Here is a 20,449-nt window from a genome sequence, read left to right as displayed (position 1 = left end):
CGCATCTTATGTTCTGAGCAATTTAATTTTTTTTTTTTGCGTTCCAATACAAACAGATTTGACTTTTTAATATGTTTTTCTATGTAAAACAAATAATAAAGTAGCTGGCCAATTTTGATTAGCCTTTTTCCGAATACATAAGTAACTTAAATAAGGGAGAAAAGATTTGGTAAATTCTGGACTGCGAATATATGTGAGTAATATGTTCTAACATTTGCTGATAATGCTTGCAAATATCAGACTTAGTTAGCAAGCAATCAGTCAATAGGTCACTGTCTTTGTATTTTGTGAAGCTGGCCTTAGCAAATGTCGTTTTGTCGTATATTTCAGACACCAGCGCAGCGAAAGTTACAACACTAGCAACACGCCAAAGCACCAAGTCCACCACGACGTTTCACATACAGCCGGTGGTAAGTAACGTTGAGCAGTTACGAAACCTGAACAAAAAACACATGTAATCAATAGCGAAAATATACAGTCGTGGTCATTATTAACCTGATTCAAAGTTGCTTAGTGTTAGAGCGACTTTTTCTTTTCTGGCTTGCTTGTACAACATACCAAGTTGAGCCAACTCATTTCGTTAATCGCGTTTGCGAGGTTATCAGGTCTGGTGTATTATTATCTATTTTGTCACCCTAACTTTTACTTTTTTCATTCTGTGACGGGCACTTTTTCAACCTCTGTTTCATGATTGTAAAAAATTAAAGGCTTTCGTTGTGTTGTATGTTTTATTATTGTATACTATAGCTATCTAGCATAATTCCAAAACAGCTATCTAACCTATACCTATCTACTTCTATATTTACTTTTGGCTAAAATTCGAGTCGATGAGTTTTAAAATCGCCTTCACCCTGTGAAATACGCTTCAATTTCCACCTTTTTGTGTTACTGGGGCTTATTTGCGTTGAACCCCGCGCCAGTTATAAACATCTAACCCATTGGTTCTCAACCTTTCACGGCTTGCGGCACCCCTTAGAAATAACAAATAGATTGCGGCGCCCCTACAAGATTTTTCGTAGGTAAATCACTAAAATGTCACAATAAACGGAACTGGAACAACACACATCATCTCTGCGCAACGTAGTGCGTTTTAATTGGATTCATTCCACTCTACACAAAAAGTTATAAGAGTTGAGCAAAACTCAGTTCTTAAAAATCCTCCTCATTCTTAAAAATCCTCCAATATTTCCCGGCACCCTTGGGCATTAGAAATGGCACCCCAGGGAACCGCGGCATCCCGATTGAGAACCACTGATCTAACCCGTCGCAAACTCTCTTCTCCGCAGACTTGCTACTTCGCGACAGCTCGGGCGGCGGCAAAACGCGGAAAAGCGGAAAGAAGTCGTCCAAGCACGGAAGCCGGCAAAACAAGGAACTCGAGGAGCACGGAAGCCGGGTGGTGCTCTTTACCGCCGCTACGCGCCTCGCAGCGGTGGGTCTCACGCAAACTTACCCTATCCGAAGGAAATCGAGATCGGGTCCCACAATTAAGGTCGCTGTTTTTTGCTGTTTGTTGCGTGCCGATTTCTTTGCTGCACGGAGTGATTGTCGGGTGCTGTCCGGTCCCCTGCCTTTCAAGCTCTTCGACGCTCTGAAAGGGTGTTCTTTTGTTCGTTTTACCGGCCGAAAATTTCACTGTTTCGGTTGCATTTGTAAGGCTTGTTTACCTTTGGTTTGTAGTTTGGTCCTTGAGACATTCTGGCTTTTCGACGTTTCTATCAGCAAGTCGTAAAACAGCAACAATGCTGGGAATGATTTTTCCCGTTTTCACTTGTTCAATTTTATTTAAAAGGAATTGCGTAGTTTGATTCGAGGTGTTTTGGTAATTTGAGGAATTACCGTTTTTTGAGATTAAGTAAATTTTTTATCCTCGGTAAAAATAGTGCAAATTCGAGAACATTTACATAACTCTATTGGTTTTCGTTATAATTTCTCTGTTGTTTCGCAGATTTTTAATTTTAGATCGATTTACGTGGAAAGAGAAAAAAACAATTACACGCTATTTTAATCTTCCATTTTGTAGCACCTGGAAGCTGTGTGTGTACCTGTAGTGGTGAAAGTATACCGTTAAAAACCCTGATTAAGATTATGTAGTTCAAACAAATATACGTGAACCTAGATATTACAAAGCAAATATTATGAACTTGTGTTTGCATAACCTTGCTTGAATTATTTATTTCGTGACCTTTCTTTATTGTGGATGAGGTTGTCACTTTCTATTAAATATAGAATTTATTGGCTCGAAAGGTGGTAAGCAATGTTTTCTCGGTAAACGTTGTTGTTGCTTTATTTTCCGGGTGTAATCTTCTAGATTTGAGTGATGTCTTTTTCTGGTTTGGTAGTTCATAATAATGGCATGCTAGCGATGTTACTCTAAGTTAACGATGAAAGTTACAGAAATGAAATTGTTTTATTTCACCCTCTATGCTCATCAAGTCTCGTTCTTATCTTACGCTCTGCGTTTTTTTACTTTTACAGACGGTTGCCGATAGCAACGGTCACTCAAGCGCGTCCAATACTCTGTCGAGCACCAAGTCGACCTTTAGTAACCTCAGCAGCCAGAGCGGGGCCGACATCGATTTTGCCGACGTCGAAGGTACGATGCACTTCCAATTCTTGTTATTTTGTTTGTACACAATAATAAAATATAATAGTTTGATCCGAATTCGATAAAAAATGTTCTCGCAAACAAGAAATTTTACTACATCTCCATGCATTAGGAAATGATCAAAAGTATACTTAGAAGTTGTGTGAACAGATCCCAAATATTAAACATATTGCATGTTTTTTTATTTTTTTGTCAACCAAGTACGCTCAATATGTCGGGAAGTAAGACCTCTGTCGCTTGTAGCGCAAATAGACTTTTATATTTTGGAATATTTTACATTGAATGGGACAAAAAATGATGTGATAGCCAGTAGCCGAGTACCCGACGAGTAATTGCGCTTTACTCGTCTTGGCGAGTCGAATTTCTTCGAACATTTGACGCATATCTTACCTCTTCTGGTACTTTGTAATATTATTCCAATTACCAGAAGAGTTGTTTTTTGATTAACATTACGATGCCTGGTAACAGCAGTTTATATATCTTACCTCGTTGCATGAAATTAATACTGATAAATAAATAATTTAACTGCATTTACTGGCCTATAGGAATTTATGTTAAAAGTGAGAAGATTAAAAGTTAAAAAACGTTGCAAATTCGCGACGTATCTAAAACTTTACATCCTGGCGATATACGCAGTATAACCAACAGCATTTACCTGCTTCATTACAGACAAGCGACCGTCAAGCAACGGTGCCGCGCTTCAGTGTTCGAGCAGCCTGTCGACAGACAGCGGCTTAAACAGCAATAACAATTCGTCAAGCACCCTAAGCCGAGTGTCCACCGACACTCCCACCATGAGGTGAGACTTTAACTCTTGTCTAATTGTTAAAACTCTATAAGGTTGACGCCCCGGTGACCAGCCGAATCAGAGCGAATAAAATAAACGATTGGAGAACGATTCTCGGTGGCTGACACATACGGTTTAAAGCGTTTTTAGCACGAGAAGCTACACAGCAAAAAACTAGCACAAAAAACGCAAAGGCAAAATAAACATATATATGACAAACATTTTAAGAAAAAAAAAATTATATCACAATACTAAGCATTGTCTATATATTATAAATATAAAAAAGTATAAAAATTAAAAAAAAGATTAATAAAAAAAGCCTATTTCAGTAGTCATATTCAATGCTTGATCCATGATTTTAACTAACAAATTGAAATGAATTTTGATGCATATTATGTTCTGTCTTTTAAATGAGAACAAAATAAACGGTCCTGCTTAATTTACCATTTTTTTTCAACCATAACTATATGTAAAAAAGTATTATATGGCTCTCGTGGAAATACAACCATGAATATATGACTTTTATGGCTCACTTAGCTAAAAAGGTTTCCGACCCCTGGTCTAAAACTTATTATTTTCTATCAGCAACCAGACGCTGTCGTACGACGAGCCTTGGGAAGAGTCCCTTCACCAGCACTCTTACTCGTTCAACCAGAACTCGAACAACTCGATTAGCTACGGAAGCATGCCCAGGAAGAACTCGTCACCCGCAACCGTCGGGACGCCGGTCCCTGCTGGGGAAACACCGATTATTCGGGTCAACTGGAACCCGAAACCAACTAACTTATCCCTGGGTGAGTTTGTGTTTTGGGTATAGTCTAAAAAGGTATACATAACTTCACTAAAATATTTTGGTTTATGTGTCGATTCTATTTGGAGTAAGGTAAGGAACCGGACCCCGCTTATTTTTCTTGAAGAAACATTTTTTTTGGGGGGGGTATATAGCCTACTCAGCAAACCTTTAGCAATATATTAAACTTACTCAATGCCCATAACCAATACCACGAACAAAAAGGTTAAAATGTTAACCTACCTCGCGCAGTTCTAACTCGGTCCCTACCTCCGTGGCGGCAGAGCCCTGGGCTCAAACACTACTGACTTGTTCAGAAATTCCCAGCCTCCTTCTTGGCCAACTGGAACAACCCAAACACAACCTTTACCTTCTTTACTTTTCTAAAGATAAATTATGAGTAGAACTTTAATGTTTCTTGTGGACGTGATCCTGGAAGCCGTTCAACGAATAATTTCAGAAATAGTTTAACTGAGTAAATTAAAATATATCTTGTGAAACAGGATGCCCTTGTTATATTACATATTGTTTGGTTTGTCTGAAATCAATTTGCTGAAACCGTCTAAGATCGCTACTCACTGACTTTGTAAATTATTGTCATTTTTACGTTGTTGCAAAAGTAACACTTCGTCAGAAACACATCTGCATTTACGCTTTTCAAATCCGTAGGTTCTTCCCTTCCACAAGAAAAAGGAAAACCCCACTCACCCTTCGCAGTCGATTGTACGCCGTCATCAGAGGTTAACAGGTCGTTGCGGGTCTATATCGCCGGTACAGGTAACAACATATAACTTTATTTTTGTGGTTATATTGTTGTTAAAATAGTTTTCCTCAGCATTTCCCCTTTTCTACTCACGGAATTTCCGTGGTGGAATGTTATATCCCCTGTATAGGAAAACTTATATAAGATTTATAAAGCAGCAATATCTAAAGCGGAATTATCTATAATATTATAGAATTAACACCAACGGTAAATAGCGTTTTACACCTCATCCTCAATTTAGATATAATTAATGGAGTCTTCTGTATAGCTTGTCAAAATGCACGAAACCAAATAATAAATTCCGGAAAGAGAATCTATTTAGTATGCTGTGCCCGGCAGCAACAGCACATTTATGTCCCCGTTTTTTAAAATAAATTTTTGCCTTATTGAGCTGTTTGACGCCTTATTTTTATCGAGCGGAAATTGAAACAAGCCCAACCCGTTTTTTTTACAGAGGCGCACAAGAACGCCCGTCTCGGCCAAGGTCAGGTCTCAGCGCCAACAACGCCTTCTACACACGAAAGGTAAATCGCTTTTTAGCAACCTGGTGCCCTAAGGTCTCTGCTTCTTCACATGCTACGGTAGTGTTGCCGCATTGTATTTCCTCTAAACCACGAAAAAGTTACAACCAATATATGTATATAATGCATATATATATAATTTTGACTTTGGTTTGTAAACGTTTACTTGATTTTGTAAAACATTTTTTCACCCAAGATAAATACATTTTGAATGATTTCGTCTCATCCTGTTTATTTGCAAAAGTAAAAGGAAAGAAAAAGTGATGTACTAGAGATAATATATCTATAGTTTATTGTTATTGACCACTGACGATATGATTAACTTTCATACAATTGCTCTCCACATTAATGTACTTTTTCTCTTGCCACTGGTCGCTTTTTTAAATACACCCGCCTTTTTTCACAAGCTTGTCAGGACTCGTTTTGCTCCATTTCTCTACTAAAATATAAACTAACCTCAACAGTCAGTAACGCCTTTCGAATAAAACTATAAAAATCATTTGGTGAGCAGATAAAATATTTCCATTTAATACTACTGGATACTCAAAGCTAGCAGTTCAAGTCCGACACTAATAAAATATCTTAAAAGATATATATTATATATATATATAATATTTCGCCAGCAAAGGCATCGTTAGTATATCTTAATTCGAATGATTAATTACGAGTATTCTGCTGTTACTGATCAGGATTGAAGGTCGACATTTATCTTGCAAGGGTCAAGGTGATTGCATTATGACATATTCAGTGCAACATTTTACACTTCTGTTTTGTATTGCGTGTCGATTAGGTTACAGATGCACCACCCTCCAATCCACCACTCGCAATCTGTGGGCCCCACCCTGCACAACACCCCCACCAAGTGGCGAAACCCCCACCAGCCGAGCCGCAGAACGGTGGTTCCCCAGTTGGGGCAATCCAGCATCCACAACCACGTGACCCCAAACACTGCCAGTCCAAGGACGAAAAGGTTCGATTGATTTAAAACTTAACACGATTAAAGCGATGCCAACGGGCTTAATAACTATTACAAGGGTTGCTTTGCTATTTCGACAGCTTACGAAAAATAAAAATAGAGTCTATATGGCTTCGTTTGTTGTTTCCAATATTTTCTAGCATTAGTATTTTTAATCTGGTTAAACTGATTTTTAAGAAGTCATCTTATTGAAGTGAATTTGCAGACATTAGAACTAAGATTTTTTTGTTATATAATTAGTAATTACTCAAGAACAGTTATTCACACACTTTTTCAAACGCAGGTCTCACTTTTGTTTTCAAAAGAAATGTCAGCCCCTCCAGAACTATTACATGTCACAAGAATTTGTTTTGCTCCGCAAATAAAAATCAGCAATGTCCTACAAAATTTTTTGATAGCCCCCTCTTTGAGAACCACTGCCCTAGAGTTCATAAAAACAACTATTTCGAATAAGAAGGTTGTAAAAATATTTTTTTAATTTAACTTTATTTACAGTGACCTCTGACCCGGAAGCTTAACTGTTTAGATACCTGACTAAGAAAAACTGAACATAAATAGGCCATTTCAGTAGTAACGAAGAATATTCTTAAAACTGTTTACTTTTACAGAAAATCGGTAACGCCTCACCACGCATCACGTGTTAAGTCGTCAACTTCGAAATCCGTCTCCAATCCACACAAAACTTCAACTGGAGGCGGCACAGCGCACGCCACCGATATCCAAAACACGCTGATACGATTGCTAGCCGAGAGCCCGTCAAAACACGTAAGAAAATTCCTTTTTCGAGACACATACCTCTAAATTTTAGGATTACTTGGTTAAATGCGTATTGATTTGTTGCAAAAAAGCATCAGATATCTTAAGCTAATTTTACCAATACTGAAATCCGTAATATGGCCTTTGTCTTATTTATACGGTTTGGAAAATGTATTTAAATGGAAAAAAAAAACTTTTTCGCGGATTAAAAAGAGTCTTTTCCAACTGAGAATTTTTCTGTTGAAATGACGTTCAACAAGCTGGTTTGTCTACCAAGTTTACATTTACCTCTGACCTTATAAAGCCAAAGAAAGCTAAATTACAATCAACCATTTTATAGAACCAGCATTTATAAAAAAAAACTCGGTTTGGCTGCTGAATACAATTCATTCTAGATTCCACAAAAAAACGCCGAACTATAGGCGTAAGTCGTCTTTAACTTAGTGCCTTAATTTCAGCAGTCGCCTGCCAAACGCCCTTCGGCCCACCGTAAATCCCCGGCGCGCCTGGGCAGCCAGCGGACTTCCCCCAAGCGGCGAACGTCGTCGTCTGATTTCTCGTCAGACCACCTGACCAATTCGCACCGGGCCTCCCCTACCAGGTAACCGCGTGATCCTTAATACTTTATGAAGATATCTCCACGTTCTTGCACTTATATGACGACAATGACTTCAAATGGGAGCAAATATTCATTAAACTTTCTTGTCTTGGTCAAAGGTCAGTTAATTATAAGTTCTAGTCATTCAAAAGAGAAATATCTGTTGGATTGAAAAGACTGCCTTATTTTGTGGCAAAATATATTTCTCTTTTAACTGACTAGAATTTATAAATGGCTTACTTTGACTAAGACAGGAAAGTCTAAAGAATAATTGAACAGTTTTTCTTAGTTTTGCGTTTTAATTTTTATGTACCGTATTTCTGTAAACGTATGGAAGCTATGCAAAGAGAGATCAGCACCCTTTGTGGCTGTGAATTTAGGGGTCTTCGGAAGTAATATTTATTTATTTGACAGTTAAACTTAATTTTTTTACGTGGCGTACTGTTTTTGAAACGTGAATAGAGGGCGCACCAAATTTTAGGAGCCCTTGGGAGGGGCATAACCCATTCTTCAAGTTTTAGTACCACTATGTTAACTGGTTTCGTCTGTTTTCAAATGCTCGTTTAGATAGTTTAATACAATGGTGTTTAATCTTGGATCCATGGACTTCGTGGACTAGTTTTGGGGGGTCGATATTAGTTTGTAACTAAGAAAAAAACTTAACTTTAGTTTCATTAATGTCGCCTTCTCTTTGAATGTATTTATGCGTCATTTCAGTTTTACATTTGTCGGATCGAAAACAGCAGGTTTCCTCAGTTTTATAAAGTCATATCGGAAAAATCCTGGACCACGGGAACTAAAAATTTAGGTGTCTTTGTTAAAAATCGTGTTTAATAAATATAAATTACCGAACCGGTTTAAATTCGTTGGACGAATTAAGAAGGATACTTGTTTTGTTTCGACATAATATTTTTTTTGTTTAATAAGAAGTGTTTTTTGCATTTTGATAATAAACAATAGGCTTTAACTGCTGAATATTCCTTACAATTAGATAAAATTGGTTTAAAGAACCCCGGTCAAACTTCACGGATGTTCAATTGCCTATATAAAAACAGTTCCTTTACTGGACACGTTCAAGCTTAAGTACTCTATGACATTTGGCATTTTCTTTCGTGCTTTTAGGCTTCGCGTCATCCAGCGAACTGTGTCGGATGAGAGCTTGTGCGGGGCACGACCGGACAACTTGCTGCTTAAAAGGTGGGAGTCTTGTTTGTGCTGATTCACCAGTTTTGGTTAGGTTAATAATCTCCGACAATTTCAACTGGGGTCCATGAATGAAGGCCCAATTAAAATCTTAGTGTTTATTTGAAAAGTATCAATTTTTCTAAGCAAACTGTTTAATTAAAAATAAAACGGTTTTGCACAGACTTTTCGACCGAAATCAACAGATTTATGAAGTTTATTTGTATTCTGACGTAAATTTATGACATATGACATAAAAAGTTCTTGCTTACCGTGGTCCAATGCCAAAAAATAACATTAGGGGCCTGCGGTAAAAAAAGTTTATGAACCCCTGATCTGAATCATAGCGAATAATACATTGTTAGGGGAAATGTATATTTAGTTGAGTCATGTTGTTCGCTGTCAAATTAAACCAAAGCGAATTGTTAGCAAGGATAATCTTTACTATACCGGTAACCTTTCTTCTACGTTAACTGCCTCTTCGTAACATTTGGCAGGATGTCGTGTTTTTACAGCTAACATCATACGCTAATTATACTATTTGGGGCGTTTAGGCAGGAAAGTCGACAAATGAAAGATGCTCCACGAACTCTCTACTCTCACCACGGTATGTTATATTAGGAGTTTTTAGACTTTAACATTTAAAATCTAACAAGTTTTTTTCCAAATGTTTTCTACACTATAATTAAATTTACTGTTAAATGTGGACTAAAATTTACTGGGATTTTTTTTTTCGAAATCACTTTTAATTGTTTTTTGATTATTTTTTCTCAAATCGTTAAGATACATTGATAAAAAAATATCGATTTGTTAAATGTTTTTTTTTTTAATAACACATATTTTGATACTTCGCGAACTTTCGATATTGAATAAAACTCACATACTTATAAAAGTTTTTTTAGTTTCAGGTTCGGTGGATTCCCTCGCGCCCCCTCCCCCGCTCGACCGGGGCAGGCGTCGACCCCACCCAGCAAAGACCCAACCCACCAACGGGAATTCCCCAATGTTGCCCCTGCCTGACGCTACGTCGTGGGACCGACTTTTGGACGCAGCCAAAGCAGCCGAGGGTAAGACTGACATTTTTGTGCGCGAACAAAAAAATTGTACGCAAACAAAAACAAATTTGTGCGAAAACAAAAATGTGTGGCCGTTGATTTGGTGGTGAATGTTGTGTGACGTAATCCGTTACGTGAGCGACGGTTTAAACCAAGTTTGGCCAATCCCAGTTCTTTCACCCGGTTTTTATGTGGCTCATATATGTTTACATTGGATTTGGGCGGGGGTGTGGACTAATGACTTGACCTTGACGGTCATTAAAGCATATTTCTTGATTCATTCTGAAGTGTTTTAATTGAAATCATTTTTTCTCAAAAAATTGGTTATTTTCCTCAATTTATAGACTTTAAACAATTTGCTTGCTATTCGTTTTGTTTTTGGTGTTTGATATGCGAAATGGAATAAATTTACTAATTTTTTTAAAAGTTTAACATTTATTGTTAAATTGCCAATGACTTGACTTGAAAGTAACTTGCTATGTCAACGACTTGAACTTTGCCTGTTAATAATTATAAAAATATGTTGTCTTGGACTTCTGTAAATGGCTTGACTGGGATTTAAGTCATTTTAAAACGAATTGTTTACAACACTGAATTTACGTCGATTTAGGATAAGTCGCCAATTTTGCCACGGCAAAAATGTTGACGCTCTCGACCCAGATCCTTTAACAATTTAACCTTCTGTAGAATCCAGCCATTTTATCTAAAGAGTTCCTCATTGTGAATATCAATTCGCGTTTAGTAGTATACTTGATACTTATGATTGTTGGTGTGTTATACGTACCATTATTCAGCAAATATGTGTGCAAGTAAAAAATAAATAGGATGATATTGGTTTATGCGCCCGTGTGTGGTGTGGCTCTTTGCGGTTACCACAGTAAGTTTAAGAAATAAGGCTGTTAGTCTTTAACTGGTTGGCCACACCTGGTGTAAACCTAAAAAGCGGAAATACACAGTGTCTGCATAGAGTGAATTGCCTAGAAATGATTTTAACAGAACTTTTGTACAACAAGTATATAACATGGAATGCTACATTTGTGGGAGTTCTAACGATCGTGTTTTGAGTTTTTGAATTTACATATTAACCTCAACTGTATACTATCCTGTTAGTAACACTAAGCTATTTTCTTCCCCCGTTATTTACTGATTTGCAAACCAACCTTTTGTGGCCGGTATATTCGCAGCGGCCCTTACCAGCGACTACGTGGACCATTACGATGACGTGGAAGATGACGATGACGGTTTGTGACGTCGCGAATACGCGTTATGATGATGCTTGCGGCATCATAGCGTGTCGGTGTTGTGGGCGTGTTGGTTGCGTTTGCACTGTTTGCTTCAATTCAATTTCGCCATGTTACGCTTTAGAACAGAAAATGGCTGGATTTTCTGGTCGATTGAATCGAAGGGTATACGAGCATGTTACAATGATCAGGGCCAACACGGGGCGGCAAGTTTTAAATATTTGCAAAATTGCGGCCGTCGAGACTTTATAACATGCGCTTAACAGACCCTAACTGCGAGAGCAACAATTATGAGACCGCTATTGTATAAAAATGTCACCGCAGACTAGATTCTTTTTAGCGCTATTCTATTAAAATGTCATTTTTTTCTAGCGTGTCTTGCTTACACTACTCTCCTATATACCTCCTGAATTTTTCCGCAAAATGTTGCACTTTATATAACTTAAAATGAAGGTATGAGCTAATATCTTTGTGTTGCCAAGGCATTGAAGTTAGCGTGTGACCCACGTTTGATTTAGCACTCTGTAAGATTACAAACCCTGTTTTACAAAAGAAATATTTGCTGAAGAAATCCCCTGAAGTATAGTTTCCGGCGATTTAAGTGATGTTAAATAAATTGCGGACGCCACTGCGCATGTGACTTGCTTCGTGCGCTGAGCTATTTTTCAACTAGAAAACGTGCCCATTGCATTTGTTTGTGCATGTTCGACTAACGCTCCACACTAACTTCACCCTAACCAACCACGCGGTTGTGCTCTGCTGTGATTTTGCCAGTGTTGCATTGACGTGACTCAAGTGAGACACTGATTTCTTAAGACACTGATTTCAAATGACTTGACTTAAGTTTTTTGGACAAATTTATTTGGTTGAAATTAAGTATTTTCATTTAACATTTTTTATAAAATAAATTTATTAATCTAAATTTTTGCGCCCAAAGCAATTACCTTGCTATATTTCTGTTTTTTGTTATTTTTTAGCTGAGTAATTACTCATATACGGACAAGTTTGACTTGGAGTTAAGTTATTTTACGAATGACTTGACCGGGACTTGAGTCATTTAAAAATGACTTATTTACACCACATGGTTTTGCTAACATCTTGCTTCTTTGCACCCGGCGAGCGAAACTGCTGCGTCAAGTCGTAAACTGTTGTGGTCGCTATGCAACCATTTTGCCCCTTTGCGTTCACATTGTACACGACTATCGATCAAGTGTAAATGAACGTGTGTGATCTTTTGCGTCGTCACTCGTAACAAAAAAATCGCCGATGCACGAAACCATTAGATCTAAACCACTGCAAACTAAAATCTTATTTATGTACACTAGTGTTACCAGGCATAATATTAATAAAAGTAGCTCTTCTGGTAAATATATGTTTGCTCCTAAAGTTTCGACCTCCCATACCTATCTCCTTTAACCAGGGTGAATGACACCGGGCCAAGCACTACTGAGAAACCTTATTTTTTATAATACCAATAAAGGCGTCGTTTGAACAGCCAGTCCAACTGTTTTAAACAGATCCATTTTTACACTCATTTTAGAAGAAAAAATTTGATTTTCGACTAATCGCTTATGACTTAACGCCATACCTTCACCTATTTACTTCGGGTGGAACTGAGTGACATTTTCTTCTTTTTCGCTTTCAGTGTTCGAGGCCTCCAGCGTGCGATCGGTTTCCATGGGAACCCTTAACGATATTGGCGCCGACGAACATCTCCGACATTCTTCCTCGATCAACCGGAACGGGGTGGGCTATCCTGCCCAGCGGACCATGTCGGTTGTAAGTCATTTTTTGTACAAGTTTTTCGTTTTATTTGTGTCAATCCCAGTTATGGATTTCTTTTAATTTATGAAGCTCTTACAGGAGGACATATAAACACATGACTTTAGCTAAGTTTTGTGCTAGTTTTTTGATAATATACCAATTCAGAATAATAAGAATTGTGTCCCACCTTTTATAGGTGATGTTTTGATTTACTTCTCAGTCTCATTAGTTGAAGATAATACAAGTTCGTATCGAAACGTCGTAATCAAGATGATGTCGATCTACTTGACCTTTTCGGCTTTGAAATTTTTTGTCAAGTTACATTACAGATCCGTGCATATTGTACCCAATTAACAGTTTTTGTAGAGCTTTTAAACTAAACAAACGCCTCTCTTTAAAAATTAATCGAAAGCTCTAATTATTCAATTTATAACGTCCTGCCAGAGTAAAGGCTTATATTGTAGTGGGAATAATATAGCTTATTGGCCGATGTATGTCCAAACAAATTACACTATTGGAAGTCTAGGGAGGTCAAATTGGGTACTATTTTGCAAAAATGGCACATACTGATAGAGCCAAAACTTTTTTATGTAGTGTGAAATCTGACAACAGATTTGGAATCAGCTTATAAAAAAGAAATAAAAAAAAATGATTTTTTATTGACCAGTGTTTCATAAGGCTTTATAACGTTGGTGTTACTTTTGCATTCACTAAATTCGTCTGAACAAAGACTATAGCATGTTTTACGATCGCAATTGTTATCACATCTACATTACTTAATTTCAACAGGAAAACCTGTACGACCACGAGTTCCGCGGTAACCAAGGCGACCCGACCAACCTACTGCGCAAGCGCGAACCGACAACGCCCACGGCACGCCCACTTTTTGACCTCGGGGAACCGCCCCTCGACTATGCCCAGTCGGTTATGATGTCACAATCCGGCATGGACGTTCCCGGCGGGCAGCCCAGCCAATCAGAGCAGCGCCTGGAGCGGATCGAAATGGAGCTGAGGTTACTACAGGACAAACTGAAAAAGGTGGGATTTAGTGTTTTGTGCTAACCTTTGTCTTGGATGTTTAAGGTACATTAAGAGCATGGTGTTTAAAATTTTACCTAAATATTTTGTCCATCACCGGGTTTTAGAACTTTTATTTAAAAGCGTTCACTGTACAAACCGAAGGAGCATGTTTTTAAAACTGATTTTAGAAATGGAATAAAAAAAACTCGCCAAATCACAGTGATAGCATATTGCAGCTGTTACCTGTCATACCCAACAGGAAATAATTAAGGGCCTTAACAAGCGCGGTGAGCCTGGCAAAAAATAAACGAAACACGAAGTAAAATTTTTAGTAGAACGATGAACCGCAGAATGTGTGGATACTTTTTACTACAGCTATCATTTTGTCCACCCATAATTTGCAAACCTATTTACTAAATTTACCACATTTTGCCAGGAGCAAGAGTCCAAGCTTGAGCTGGAGAGGGAGGTGCACCTCTTGCGACGCGACAACACCCTGCTGCAGCGACACGCGACACCCAACGACGCGCGACACGCGCACAAGCGACCAAAGCGCAAGCAGCAGAAATCCTGATGACGTAACAATCCTCTCTGTCGTCACAATCGCTGATGACGTGGAGAGTTGTTTTGCGACCAAAATGAAACGCCCGGTGTTCTACAAGATGCTGTTCTTTCTCCCCGTTGTTCTTGTTGTTGTTTTCCGCACTCCGTTCCACTTTTCCGCGGTGTCCGCGCTCCTTTCTCTCCGCCAAGTTCCGCTTGTTACACCGCGTCACGTGCGTGTTGCGACTACGATTCTCATTTTGATTTTCAGTGGCCGGTCAGCGTGCTTTATCCATCGCCGACATTTTCGTTTTGTTTCTTTTTCGATTTCGCGACCCGCCCAAACGCGCAGCATAACTGATCTCTTTACCAAATCAAAAAATAAAGTTTAAATGTTAGTGTGTATTATCCGCCTTGTGCTGCTTAACCGGCAAGAACACTCGTGGCAGTAGCTTTCTTTGAACAGAGAAACCCTAGTTTTACGCTTACATGTAAACGCATTGTCACTCTATTTTTAATTGGACGTCGCCCCTTTCGGACCGCGCCCTTTTTGCGGCAGCCAATCGTAGCGCAACCAATGTTTTCCTGAACTTGTTCGTGGAACAAAAGTCAAAAGTCGGTATTACTAACCACAACCTCAAATTTCGACCAAATTTTGCAAAATTTTACGACATTGCGACAAAATCCAACGATCGTGTAAACCAAATTCATTATATGCCTTTTCTTTTTTACGTGTAGAAGCAAGGCACGCGCCTAAATCAGTATTATTCATTCCTTTCGCTCTCTTTTCGACGTTGTCAAATTAGCAGGCAGTCATTATATTGGTCTCGCAGCCTTATTCTGTTTTCGCGTCACGTGACCAACGCGAGCCAACGTCGCGCGCACGTGACCTTTCATATACGAGCCGTCGACCAATCAAGTGTTGTTCTCCTGTTTTGTTTGTTTTCTTTTTCATTTACGCGCGTCTGCCTTTTTTCGATATTCGTTCTGACGTGAAACTTTTTTATCGTGTGCCCTGTTTTATTATAACCCTATATGACGTCATTTTACCGACCCCCTCGTTACGTTTTCTTTTCGGCGTAAATTTATTTTACCCACTACCCTTGTTTTCGACCAAAATTGGGCACCTCTTTGGAAACACTATTTCCCGTCGTATTTTTTTTGTCCAATCTTCATCATCTACTTCTTGTTCGTGGAATGCAATTAAACAGTTATACTACTCAACTTGGTTGTTGCGCGCTTTGCCTAATTGTAAGTGGGTGATTGTGAGTTGTGAACAAGTACTGAGATGGGGAATAGACAGAAATAACCGAAGTCAATCAACTTAAACTTTATTATGTTTACTGCAAATTCCTATGAGTTATCGCGTTTTCATCGGGATCAACAAGTGGCTGTACACCAAAAAAGAGAAAAATAATCGCAGAGAACTTTTTACAAAACCATAAAATTTAAATTTAACGATTAACCCAACTAAACGGTGAGGTATAGTAGTTAAATGCCATAATATTTCAGTTATAATGGATTGTGTCCATTATAGTCTTATATGCTGGATGCTGGGCTACAAGCCTAATTTGAATACGAATAGGTTATTTACCAAAACTACAATAAAAAAGGTAAGACGCACTTTTAGAATCTCTGTTGTGCCGTGGACACAATTTGAAAATCACTGCCAATAGACGGTATTGTTGTCACATGTTATACCTCTTTTTCAACGTGGCTAAGTTAATGAAGTATCGGACTCAACAATAATTAGATCTTAAGTTTCAATCTCTCCTCTGGATTTGATTTTTTTGCCGGCAATGCGTTGCTTGTAGCTAAATGCTGTTAACTTTGACTAGTAGTGTATGCGTTATACGGTGTAGCGTGCCAAAACTTTCGGTAATATCAACCTTACGCTTTATTCCCTAAAATAGAAACTGCAATTAGTTGCTAAAAGTGCACAATGTGGCACTGCTAACTGAAAATGGAACGCACTTCTGAAACAAAAATATGGAAGTTGAAGATCTAAATGGAACACATAAACTTATCCAAAACATAGATGAGATTGAATACCTAAAACTTATCCAAACAGAAGTGATTAACTTTGCCAGTGATTTTCATCTTACGAGCAGTTCTTACAGTAATAGTACGACGTACGAAGCAGAAACTGTTTAAATAAATAAAAGGTTCGCAGAGAAAAGAGAAAAACATACTGTATGTGGTTGGCATTTGGGGTATTCGTGTGACCAGGATTGCAAAGTGTGACAAAGATAAAATTTACGTTTTTGTTCGTCAAATTTTGCCGCGCTTTCCTGGCAGATTTAGCTCTAAAGATCAGAGAAATATCTGTCTGAGGTCGGTTGTGAAAGAACGATCGAGCTTATCAAGGTTTTTTAATTTGGAATGGCTATCGCCTGGCATTATATTTATCACTATCAGTAAATTGAGTGTTCAGAATATAAAACCACCAGAGGGTCGCAGCGTTTGAGCGTTATATGGCAAACAATTGATAATACATTCCAGCTTTTGCTTAGGTTCCGAGGTCAAATTAGGACATTATTTGTTGGATCACCTTGACAGTTTTGGTAAAATATTTCTGCTCGTTAGAGACCCGACCCGTGCTATACGGAATCTGCACATGATACTGAAACCCGACAGCCAGATGGGACGTCACTAACACGAGTTCTTTCGCTAGCTGAACTTTCTTCCGGTTGTGATTGGGATCACGGACGCAGAAAGTCTCTTCCTCCTGTCTCTTGCTCCCTCGTTTGCACTTCTACTCCCGCGCTTCGTGGCGTCCGGCGCCAATGGAAACGGGAACATGACGTTGATCGGCTTGAGGGTCTTCACCTGTCGTCCTCTTGCGGAAGAGGACGAGGGTACTCTTTGTGCGGAAGAGGATAGCATAGTTTCAGAGGACTTGACGCTGGAAACCTCCGAATGCGCGTCCACCTCGGAGCCGTTCTGATCCTCGTACTGTGTTCCGGAGGACCTCCTCTGTGATGTGATGCTGCCACTCCTTTCTCGCTCCTTCATGATGTTCTGTGAGAAGGCTCGGATGCCCGATGAGTATCCCTTGATCCCGTCGTCTCCTCCGTTGCCGCCGTCTATCCACGACACTCGCTTCCGGAGCGGTTCCTCGATCTTGCGTATTCTGAAGAGAAGACCAGTTATTTTGTTGCACCAACTAACCTAATGAATTAGTGTTATTTAGGTCCCGCGAATTCAATATCTTAGAAATCAGGATGTTTACAAAACGTAAGTATCTTAAAAATCAGGCTGTTTACAAAACGTATTATGGGATATAGATCTAAAGCTATTCAAATACCACTAATAACTCAACCAAGTCTAAACATAGATGGTTGACTTTTAATTGAATGCCCGATTGAAAATGTATAGGCCACCTTTGGTTTAAAATATCGGTTGCCAATTTTTTTTTTTAATTTCAACGGAAAAAACATTGAGAATATTTTTCCACTTCAATCTCGGCCAACGAATCTTTGTCATCTTTCTATTGAAAATTCAACTTATAAAATTCAACTTGAGTTCGAAGTTAATTTTTTTATCGTGTTCTCAAATCGGTAATATAAGTTTAAAAGATGGTAGCCTAATATTTTCTAAATTTCATTTCTAGACCCTCATCACAATTCTAGTGTGAAAACGATCAAAATGATCAAACGGCCCACGGCCGGTCACCTGGACATTGTCGAATGGTACTCGATCATTCTCGAGCGGCTCATGCAGGCGGTTTTAGCGCGCACGTCACTCACGGCCGCCTCTTGGCTGCTGCTGCCAAAGCCTGGCCAGCAGAGCCTGGGCTCGGCCGACATGTAGCTGTGATTAGCGTTGCCATCGCTGTTCCCGAAGCGGAACCGCTGGCCGCCGCCGCCCGCGGTGGCCGGGCGCACCTTGGGCCGATCGCGGCGCCCCTCCGGCGCCATGGACAGCGGGCTGACGCCGGAACTGCTCCTGAGAAAGCGCAGGTAGCGCGTTACCTGTAGCTTTTCTTTTTCAATCACCTGTGAAGAGACAGTGGTTTATCGAGAGGTGATTGTTTGTTGGGAAGCAAGGTAAGTGTTTGTTTTTTTAGAATCTATCGTTTTAAGTGGATTATCCAATGGCACCACTAAAAAAATCAGTGATAGGTGTAGCCTATATCTGTTAGTGAAATTAAAATCAGCGTATATTTAGCAGTTACCAATAAGAAGACATCTACTCGTACTTGTTTTATATTCCGTCAACATATACCTATGGTTTGTGGCAAGAATTTCTGACACCATTCATCATAGTTTTAATCATATTCCTATGCTCAAAAACAATATAGTGTGCCTATACTTACTGAGACATTTGTTTTAAATAATCGCCTGAATATAACGTACATTATAGCCAACGTTTAAAGACAGATTCGGGCATGCGAAATTAAACCTTTTATACATAGAAAGTTAAAATATCCTTCTGGTCATCAATTGTTTCATCATTAGTGAGAAAATTAAAGAGTCACACTCTTTTTTGTATTGTACGCCGATCTAAAAGTAGACGAACTCGCGTATAGCTCGACAACCCTACCTTCAGCTTCTTTTTGATGTTGTTCTCGAGCACTTCAATCTGATTCATGTAGGAGCGAGACTGCATTCGGTTCATGTGATTGGCTTTGTCGACCCTGCTTGTCCTCTGCAGAGAGGAAGGGCTCTCGGTTCTTCTCGCTTCGCTCATTTTCGCTTTTATTACTCAGTTTTTTACTAGATGCCAGCAGCAGCGGCTGATGATTCCATTGGACTTTTTTGTTTCCAAAATCCGACACACCGCCTCTTTTGTGTTTGAGGCCGAGTAACCAGAGTTGCTCGCCCAAAACGCGCCAAAGATCGGCGCGAAACCCAATAGCGGATTCGGGGTGCGCTGGCTATTCCGGGCCGCTTAACAATACAAGCTGGGTGGAGCTGAAATAACCCAATTCGGTACGGATTCTTAAGACTGGCGACAGGCGTAGCTTTTCGGTGCCGAGCCCTAGCTATTTCCAGTAGGCCTATAGCTATCTTTTAGTTTAACTGTGGAAATGTCTGAAATAAGCTGTAGTTAAAATGACTATAGGTTGCTCCTTTAGTTTTCAGAATATGCGAGGTAAAGGCACATTTAAACAAGAAGATTAATAAAAAATAAAACCTAAATTATTACTCTCTACACGCGTGCCTTGTCTTCGTTTAGCAAAACTTTTAACATCGTTCAAAATAGAAGGCATCGATTTGTTCCCTGCTTTACACAATTCTGTACTAAGTCGGAAGCAAGCGCGACACTATTATCGAAAACAGCGACCACGACGACTGTATCGAATACGGGCGTGTTTTGGCAACACGGCGGATAACGTTTCGCCCCATTCACTGCGATTTGCGTAATCGAGCTGTTTGGAATTGTTGGCGCTCCAAAACGTGATATCCACCTTCTCGCTACAAACGAGCTATACGACCATGAAACAGGTGTTACCGAGGCACCTTGCTTGCAAAGGTGACGCTTAACTTTATAAGACTTGTGATTTCCGCTTCTGTGAACATCAAACCGTTTATATGGTTTTGTTGCCTTGCTCCTTCCAAAGTGTTTTGGAAGGCGGTATACACTATGTAACAGTGTTCGATTTGGTTGTGACGGCTGTTGGCCTCATAAACTCCACAAGTCTTTTAAGTTCAATATATTCACATCGGGTCGACAGGGTTCTAGCCAATTTCGTGGTTTATAAAGCTTAACAACGAACTTGGTTGCAAGCAGTCATTTTACACAAATATTTATAAATCCTTTATTTCTTGATTCAGTTGCATAGATTGGCTAAATGGTTTTGGTTAAATTTGGCTTATACAAAAATATACACAACGTTTGT

The 20,449-nt window shown here is 39.2% G+C and overlaps 2 protein-coding genes across 2 annotated transcripts in view; one reads left to right on the top strand and one right to left on the bottom strand.

Moving 5' to 3' along the window:
• The window catches only part of LOC146139903 (uncharacterized), a 36,000-nt gene extending 20,185 nt beyond the window's left edge, over nucleotides 1–15,815 (top strand). Inside the window, exons 18-34 of the mRNA XM_083391504.1 lie at nucleotides 331–410; nucleotides 1,287–1,432; nucleotides 2,479–2,596; nucleotides 3,278–3,407; nucleotides 3,981–4,189; nucleotides 4,855–4,962; nucleotides 5,403–5,472; nucleotides 6,260–6,439; nucleotides 7,054–7,210; nucleotides 7,660–7,802; nucleotides 8,922–8,996; nucleotides 9,536–9,588; nucleotides 9,884–10,048; nucleotides 11,221–11,277; nucleotides 12,923–13,056; nucleotides 13,831–14,079; nucleotides 14,498–15,815. Coding sequence (XP_083247630.1) covers nucleotides 331–410; nucleotides 1,287–1,432; nucleotides 2,479–2,596; nucleotides 3,278–3,407; nucleotides 3,981–4,189; nucleotides 4,855–4,962; nucleotides 5,403–5,472; nucleotides 6,260–6,439; nucleotides 7,054–7,210; nucleotides 7,660–7,802; nucleotides 8,922–8,996; nucleotides 9,536–9,588; nucleotides 9,884–10,048; nucleotides 11,221–11,277; nucleotides 12,923–13,056; nucleotides 13,831–14,079; nucleotides 14,498–14,635 — 2,212 coding nt within the window. The 3' untranslated portion in view covers nucleotides 14,636–15,815. The remainder of the gene's footprint in view (nucleotides 1–330; nucleotides 411–1,286; nucleotides 1,433–2,478; nucleotides 2,597–3,277; nucleotides 3,408–3,980; nucleotides 4,190–4,854; nucleotides 4,963–5,402; nucleotides 5,473–6,259; nucleotides 6,440–7,053; nucleotides 7,211–7,659; nucleotides 7,803–8,921; nucleotides 8,997–9,535; nucleotides 9,589–9,883; nucleotides 10,049–11,220; nucleotides 11,278–12,922; nucleotides 13,057–13,830; nucleotides 14,080–14,497) is intronic.
• Nucleotides 15,816–17,185: 1,370 nt separating this feature from the next.
• On the bottom strand, nucleotides 17,186–19,319 carry LOC146139902 (uncharacterized). Its single transcript, XM_083392937.1, has 3 exons — nucleotides 19,150–19,319; nucleotides 18,280–18,602; nucleotides 17,186–17,737 (listed from the first exon to the last, which is right to left on the bottom strand). The coding sequence occupies exons 1-3, from the start codon at nucleotides 19,294–19,296 to the stop codon at nucleotides 17,275–17,277; spliced, it is 933 nt and encodes a 310-aa protein (XP_083249063.1). The 5' UTR covers nucleotides 19,297–19,319; the 3' UTR covers nucleotides 17,186–17,274.
• Between the last annotated feature and the right edge of the window lie 1,130 nt (nucleotides 19,320–20,449).

Source organism: Ascidiella aspersa, chromosome 6 (assembly GCF_963924565.1).
Source record: "Ascidiella aspersa chromosome 6, kaAscAspe10.2, whole genome shotgun sequence".
NCBI classification, from domain to species: domain Eukaryota; kingdom Metazoa; phylum Chordata; class Ascidiacea; order Phlebobranchia; family Ascidiidae; genus Ascidiella; species Ascidiella aspersa.
Note: the sequence above shows the minus strand (reverse complement) of the source record. Positions and strands in the feature narration are given on the sequence as shown.

Bases quoted from the DNA above. Each gene is read 5' to 3' on its own strand.
- LOC146139902 (XM_083392937.1), bottom strand. From the start codon at position 19,296: ATGAGCGAAGCGAGAAGAACCGAGAGCCCTTCCTCTCTGCAGAGGACA. The intron at 18,603-19,149 runs GTAGGGTTGTCG...GTCTCTTCACAG, and splicing joins ACATCAAAAAGAAGCTGAAG to GTGATTGAAAAAGAAAAGCT. The intron at 17,738-18,279 runs GTGACCGGCCGT...TCTTCTCTTCAG, and splicing joins TACCATTCGACAATGTCCAG to AATACGCAAGATCGAGGAAC.